This window comes from Castanea sativa, chromosome 10 (assembly GCF_040712315.1).
Source record: "Castanea sativa cultivar Marrone di Chiusa Pesio chromosome 10, ASM4071231v1".
NCBI classification, from domain to species: domain Eukaryota; kingdom Viridiplantae; phylum Streptophyta; class Magnoliopsida; order Fagales; family Fagaceae; genus Castanea; species Castanea sativa.
The window spans coordinates 16,161,677-16,169,802 of record NC_134022.1 but is presented as its reverse complement, the minus strand read 5'-3'; the positions used below and the strand labels follow the sequence as shown (position 1 = coordinate 16,169,802).

Here is an 8,126-nt window from a genome sequence, read left to right as displayed (position 1 = left end):
CATCTACTGACGATCTCAGCATCATCATCATATATATATATATATATATATATATATATATATAGATAATGTGTGTGTGTATAAGAAAAAAAAAGGAAGAAAAAAAAAGTTGAACACGTTATATAAAAAGAGAAAAAAGATAAAAAGGAAAAAAAAAAAAAAAAAACAAACAAACAAAATAGGAAGATTTGACTAGAGAGAGTTCTGAAATACTGGAAAGTAGTGGAAAGGGAGAAAAAAAAAAGATGCATGATGGGAGCATTGTGGCGAAGTTGGTTGCTGTTTAAAAAAAGGGCAAAAGTGTAAAAGCATTACTGAAGCAACATTTTTTAGAAATCAACTCAGTTTTCTCTCCATTTTGGAGAGAAAACTTTTTGGTGGGCTCGAGGAGAAAACACTTGAGTCTCACCATTTATTTTCTTTTCTCCCTACCCAACCAAACACGCCTAAAAAAAGTTTTTTCTTTTCTTTTTTTCTCTCCAAAGTTTTCCATCCATCCTATTTCACTTTCAAATAAACACACCCTAACTTACAAAACTCTTAGTTACCCAACAAATTTAAAACATGTATACAGTAATATTGTTATAACTAAATAAGAAAATACCGTTATACCCTCAACAAATTTTAATAGCCCATCTCCCCCTTTTCTCTATCTCTTTCTTGGGTAGTGTTAACAAGCACTGTGCGGTACCCATTAAGAAACAACTTTATGTTAATAAAACCTACTTTATAAGTTTTACTTGTCATTTTAATATTATTTTCAGTCATTTCATCAATTTATACTAATTTTTTATTAGATGAATCCTAAAATAAATCATACTTAACGGATACCTTACAGTACCCGTTAACATTTCCCCTCTTTCTTTTTGAAATCAAATTTCTTCCCTTGGCACACACACATTCTCTCTCCCCTGTCAGTGGTGTCTTAAAATCAGCCACCTCAAAGATGTTCCAACAATTTCTCCACCCCAGCAATGCTTTGAATAGAAAGACTCGGGCTAACCAAATGTGTTTAGTTCAATCTCTTCTCCTAATGATAGAAAATTTTCAAGATCAGCTTCTTTTCTTTCTTATTAAATAAGGATTTTAATTTTAATTTTTAGAAGTAGGCGGAGCACCTGCTAAAATAAAGGTTGAAGAATAAAATTCCTGATTTGCTAGCTTAGCATTATGGCCAAATAGTAATTTACCGTAGTATCACACCGGCACCATCTTTCTCTCTTTTTAACAATTAATCCACATTAGCTTAATTAGTCATCCTCAACTTCTCTAAGTCACAATATGTTCATCTTTCAATGTGAAACACAACATTGTTTGACAAATATTGATATGATTTGTCGTGATTTGAGCAATATCATTTTAACTTAGATTTGTCATTGACACAATTTTTATTAATTATGTACCAATCACAACAAATTATGTTAACAATGATAAAAAATAAAATAAAATAAAAAGGTTGCAAAAAGTGTTATTCCTAGCCTTATTGAATTAAAAAGTGCCTATTGTCAAGTCCACCTATAAACTATCTTGGAAAAAAATAATTATTCGGGTCATTTAGTTTAAAATGGAATACAAACATGAGATTTCCCTTTCAGTTGTGACAGAACAAACTATTAAATATTAGTATTGATGTATACCATGTTGAATATTTTAGAGTAGATGCAGAAGAGAAAGCATGAAATAGGAACATGAGAACACGAGAGTTACGTAATCCGGCCCTTGATAGCCTAAGTTCACGGATCAAATCCCTAAAGGCAACATTTTTATTGTATAAGAGTGGAGTACAAAGATTATGTTACAATAAACTATAACATGAGTATATATAGTAGGCTAATTAAACCCTAGACTTTTAGTACAAGTAGAAATATTTTTCTTGCACACAAAATAGGATAAGCTTGAGCCTATACTATGGGTTATTATATCTAATATATCTCTAACACAAACCAATATGGCCTAGTTTGATTTCATTTCATTTAGAGTGGTATAGATTATCTAGCTAAAACACAAAATTTTATCGACACATACTTTTTTTTCTCCTCTATTAATTACTAGCTACAATAATTTTATTGTGATTACTAGCTACAATAATGGAAATAGAGGTATACTTCAAATTGAAACAACTTTTTAAGTTAGGAATTTTAGTATATCAAATTAAAAATTTGGGACCTAATCTAAAACATAATATAAACTTTGGAAATTTTTATATGATTTCCATTTTTTCTCCAAAAAATAAAAATGCTCTTTGTGGACGAGCTTCCTTTGGTTCGAGTCAATGAAAAATATTATTTACACGTGGTTTCAATGAATGTCCTGATCGAATCTCTTACACATCACACATGCAGGTGGGCTAATTATAAAATAGATACCCATTAATGTATATTGGCATTGACAAAATCACTATTAAAACGTTCTTATTGTTTGCCTCAATGATACTAACTCCCCCATACATGTCATCATTAGCTTAGTCATCCGTACGTATCTTAAACTGAAGAGATGCATTAGATTAGATGTGTTAAAGTCGTCACCAAATTGTCGGATGCATGTAACAATTTCTTATGGACTTTCCTGTCTCTATTCAGCCGGTCTCAATAGTACAAAAGAATATAAGAGGGGCATGCTTGGTTGCATTAATAACTCTATTTTGGCTAGTGACCAACCCATGTCTCAATGAAAAAAAATTAACCTGAATTTCAAGAAAGTAGCCAATGTCTTAGGAATGTAATATTTTATGACAATGCAACTTGGATTTGTTTTGTTAATTACTTCAACCTAAACACAATGAAGAGATCTAGGTCAGTTGACTTGTTCATACTTTTGGATCAATGAATCAAGTTGAACCTTACTCTAGTATGGACTGCAGGGTTACTTTTAAGTAGAGAACACACACTCGTAGCAACTACCTCTTTCCAAACCCTCCTTCCTAATTAAGCATATAAATAAACAAATTTCATCAAGTCATTTTTATTAATTCAAGATAAATAGTTTCTTCCGTTATGTCATGTGTAATTATACTTTAAAATATAATAATCACAATTAATGTTCTTTAAACATTTTTTTTATAGATACAAGATGATTTAAAACCTATAATTTGCCCATTGACAATTGTGCTTTACGATCAAGTCATGATAAAGTTTTGACTTACTGAGCTAATTTTTTTATTTATTTTTTATTTATTTTTAAAATACTAAATATTTTAACACACACAAGGAGAATGAAGAAGGTTTTAAAGAAACTAACAGTGGCGTGAGCTTAACTCTTGGATACACAGAACACCCTTTAATCCTCTTTAACTCACACTCATTTTCTAATGTGAGATTAATCCTTTTTTTTTTTTTTTGAAAATATTAAGTATTTTAACACACATACACAGAAGAGAGAATGTCTTAAAAAAACTAACAGTGATATATATCTAAGATGGCCTAATTAGAACTCTCATTTTTTCACCATTATGAATCATGGCTTTATATTATATAAATTAAATATGACACAATAGAGAATAATAATTTTTTTTTTAAAATCATAAAATGTATAAAAATAAACTAATTTTAGATAAATTAAATAATAAGTATTACTTTTATATGCCTTGACATATATAATGTAATATGAGATAAATTTAATAATAACTTCTCTTTTGTTTATGGATGACAAAGTGGAGCATGTGCCAAAATTTTAACCTTAAAATCATAACATCTAATAGAAAATTTAGACTCCGGTTGATTTATTTTAATTCAATTTAAGCCAACTTAATTAGATAATCAGTTATGCTTGTTGAGTACCAATTCGGTTAAACATGCATACAACCATATCATATTGAGTAAGCAGTGAAATATAAAAGACACAAGTGATTTGGTTATGAAGAGAGAAAATTGACAAGAAAAGCCCTTTGGGTTTTTCGATAACTATACAAAAAAAGACTCCACTAAATAGTAAAATGGAAGTACAACAATACAAAAATATATAGATCATAGAAATCTTACCTACAATATAGGACTTATTACGTGACCATATACAGCTTCAACTATGATTGAACCGTAGATCTTTTTAATGCATGAAAATCGAATTCGTGACTAACACCATAGCAATAGCTTGATTGATGTAGTTGAGGCAGCAACTTTCACTTGAAACACCAATAAGATCTTCAATGATTGGTGCCAAAATTAAATTTGGCTTGGTATAGAAATCCTTGGCACGCACACAACAATCTCTCTCTAACTCTCTCTCTCTCTCTCTCTCTGTTTAATAGTTACTCTTGAAGTATGGTGACATGATGTTGTCTTCTCTCACATTTATGATAGATCTCACTATGAATTTAATTAATAGAATCTAGCGTGCGTTTGTTTCCACTTTCTTGAGCCAAAACACACTTTTTGAAACTGAAATTCAAAGTGAACTAGTATTTACTAAAGGAAAAAGCACCGCATGCACGTTGAAAGAATCTAATAATTACTTCATAAATAATTTAAATAAATATTAGATAAATTTTTATAATTTGTTATTATTATTATTATTATTATTATTATTATTTATATCAAGTGGACCATTAAAAAGAAATTACTCTCCTAATATGCGTTTGGCTCCAATTTAAAAAGCCAGCTTATTTTATATATGAAGTTTATTTTTATTACTATTTATGAGTTTTATTATACTTTTTGATACTATTTATGAATCATAATATACTAATTTAGCTAACTTTTTCGGTAATCTAAAATTTGGGGAGAGGGAAGGAATTAAAAACGTAGAGGGCCCGGCCCATATTTAAAGCAATCATAGATGAGCACGTGAGCAATGTATGCCCTTTTTCTGCATGACATCATCACATCAACCATCTGTATTAATTATATATATGGGCTACATATGGCTTATGCATTTACTGATTGAGTCTTTTGGCTAAAAATTGAAAAAAACGGAGTTTATTATTGTTATAGGTACTGTTCAAAGTTATTTAGCAAAATGAGGAGAGAGATTGAATTTCGGCAACGGTATTGCCGAAATTGCAAGAAAAAGTAGAATGTGTCAGGGGAGAGAGGAAAATTGAATTTCGGTAATGAGATTACCGAAATTCTTGTCCTGCCCTTACTTGCGAGCCTGCTCGTGAAGTGCCCAAAATGCTGAAATGAAAAACCAATTGTGGCAATGGCATTGCCGAAAATGGGAGGAAAAAAAAATTTGTGGCAACCAAGTTGCCGAAAATGGAGGGGGGAAAAAAATTCTACATCCACAACATTTTTCACAACAAATTACACGTGGTTAGTTGTTATTGGTTCAAATTTGAACCTAACACTAAGATAACTTTTTTGCTCCAATAATAACAATAAGTAACAACTTGTCATTTATGATTTGTTGTAAAAATATTGTGAAAATGTTGTGAACGTATCATTTCTAAAAAAAATTGTGGTGCCGAAATAAAAGGAAAAGAAAAAAAAAAAGTGGCAATGTGGCAATGCCATTGCCGAAATAGAGGGAAATTTTTTTTTCCCTCTATTTCGACAATGGCATTGCCACATTGCCACTTTTTTTTTTTTTTTTTCTTTTCCTTCTATTTCGGCTCCACGATTTTTTTTGAAATGATACATCCACAACATTTTCACAATATTTTTACAACAAATCATAAATAATAAGTTATTACTTATTGTTATTATTGGGGCATAAAAGTTATCTTAGTGTTAGGTTCAAATTTGAACCAATAACAACTAACCACCTGTAATTTATTGTGAAAAATATTGTGGACGTAGCATCTTTTTTTTTTTCCCTCCATTTTCGGCAACTTGGTTGCCACAATTCTTTTTTTTTTTTTTCCTCCCATTTTCGGCAATGCCATTGCCACAATTGGTTTTCCATTTCAGTATTTTGGGCACTTCACGGGCAGCAGGGCAAGACAAGAATTTCGGTAATGTCATTACCGAAATTCAATTTTCTCTCTCCCCTGACACATTCTACTTTTTCTTGCAATTTCGGCAATACAGTTGCCGAAATTCAGTCTCTCTCCTCATTTTGCCAAATAACTTTGAACAGTACCTATAACAATAATAAACTTCGTTTTTTGTAATTTTTAGCCAAAAGACTCTACTTTGTGTCCTCCGCTTTTCCAAAGGCCTTTAATTAAAAACCGTAAGCAAAAATATCACTATTAGGGAATATAAAATATATATATATATATATATATATATATATGTATATATATATATATATATATATATATATATATATATATTATTTTTTGGGTGACGGGCTTATGTGCTTTATTGCTATTGACGTTTATTATTTATGCTTTTTATATATTGCTTTTTTTTTTTCCTGGAAAAATATAAAAGGTCCTGCTCTACGTAAAATAAACTAAAATAGTAATCTTCCTATAGGTCCTATACCAAAGAGACATGTCCAAAACGTGTTTTAATCACAGCGCAGACGAACTGGTTAATTTCCAGCCAGTTGACCCATCCATTTGTCTACATCTAGCAACCAGTCACTTTATGCCACCTCAGATCACTCCGAAACACTTTGTCTTAGTTACCATTTTGCTGGGAGGCCAAACAAATTAAATACAATAAATAAATTTAAGGACACTGTAAATTATATATTTTTCATAACTTCTGAGGTGATCAGTTGTGGTTTTTTATTTATATTTTTTTATGGGACATCAATTGTGATGGGTATATAACAAAATAATGTTAGTAACTATTGTATATAGTGAGAATAATGATGCATTAATCACGATTTGCTACCTTAATCAACTGTGAAATTTGTTTTATTAGTAGTATTTTTGAATTTTATAACAGCAGCAGTGCTTATCCGTGTGTACAGAACAGTGATGATTAATACTCAAACAAAGCAAGGAGGTAGTGAAGGCCCAATAGATAACTAGAATAATAGAAAACCTAATCCCGACACTTCCTAGTTCCTATCTTTGTTTAAGTTAGTAAATGCGACTCCACGATGGTCATGCACAAGCACACTATCAAATTTTAATAATATATACCTTTAAGTCTGCAACCAAATATCAAATTATATAAATGAGCTATCACCCTAGGCTTTTGTACCAATATTAATCCAAATTTCCCAAAAATTTTCTTACATCTCAGCTCAGGCTCTCAATGGCTAAAGTGTATCCTCAAGTACCCACTTGTTCTCCCCACATAACATCAGAAAGAGGAATATTTACAATATGGATGAAATCTCTTGTGTGTCATACAAATGGTTGCACTGTCTACAACACAAATGGTGATATTGTTTATCGTGTTGAAAACTATGACAAGAAAGGTAGCAATGAAGTTCATCTCATGGATCTCAGAGGCAAAGTGCTTTCAACGATACGCCAAAAGGTATTATAATTGGGACTTCAATTCTTACTGGTTTTTGAACTTAGAAAATCTGATGACTTTAACTAATTTTAGTTGGGTTTTGTTGTTTTTAATTATTTTGCAGAATTTACTAGCTTTCAGAGGTTGGAATGGATATACATGCAGTAGTATTAATATAAAAGAAGAGAAGCTATGGTTTCAAGTTAAGAAATACTACAGAATGCTTATGGGAGACTTAGCTTGTAAAGTTACTGTGGGCTATGATAAGTACTGGATAGTTAGAATGACTGGCAAAGTAGCATTTAGAGTAGTAAATATTAATGGAGATATTATTGCAGAGGTCAGTATCTTTCTTTTTTTTCATATAGGATTCTTTTCTTCCAAGGGTTGCAATAAAATGATAAATTGATAGATTAATGTTATGGGCAATGAAATTGAAGGTTGGTTTTGATTGGTGCAGGCAAAACCAAAGCAATCATCTTCAGGGGTACGGCTGGGAGATGATGTTCTAACTTTGTTGGTAGAGCCCCATACAGATCATTCCCTTATCATGGCGTTGGTGATTGTTTATGGACTGATTTGCCGTAAAATGTAAAATAGTCTTCATAACCACAACATTTTGAAGGCTATCTGTCCTTTCACTAGCTAGTGATTTAGTTCTTGTTAATTTTGTCCCTTTTTTAGGTATCCTTTTAATTAAGGAAAGTTTTAATTCAAAATAGGTGTGATAAAGAGAGAGTAAATGTATAAATGAGGATAGTATTGACCATATCTATCAATTTGTATGAATTCCTGCCATCTTTATCTGTTACCATCTTTATCATGTAC

The 8,126-nt window shown here is 30.9% G+C and overlaps 1 protein-coding gene across 1 annotated transcript; it reads left to right on the top strand.

Moving 5' to 3' along the window:
- Positions 1 to 7,004: 7,004 nt before the first annotated feature.
- On the top strand, positions 7,005 to 8,126 carry LOC142611698 (protein LURP-one-related 4-like). The gene is made up of 3 exons (XM_075783803.1): positions 7,005 to 7,319; positions 7,423 to 7,638; positions 7,759 to 8,126. The coding sequence occupies exons 1-3, from the start codon at positions 7,092 to 7,094 to the stop codon at positions 7,891 to 7,893; spliced, it is 579 nt and encodes a 192-aa protein (XP_075639918.1). The 5' UTR covers positions 7,005 to 7,091; the 3' UTR covers positions 7,894 to 8,126.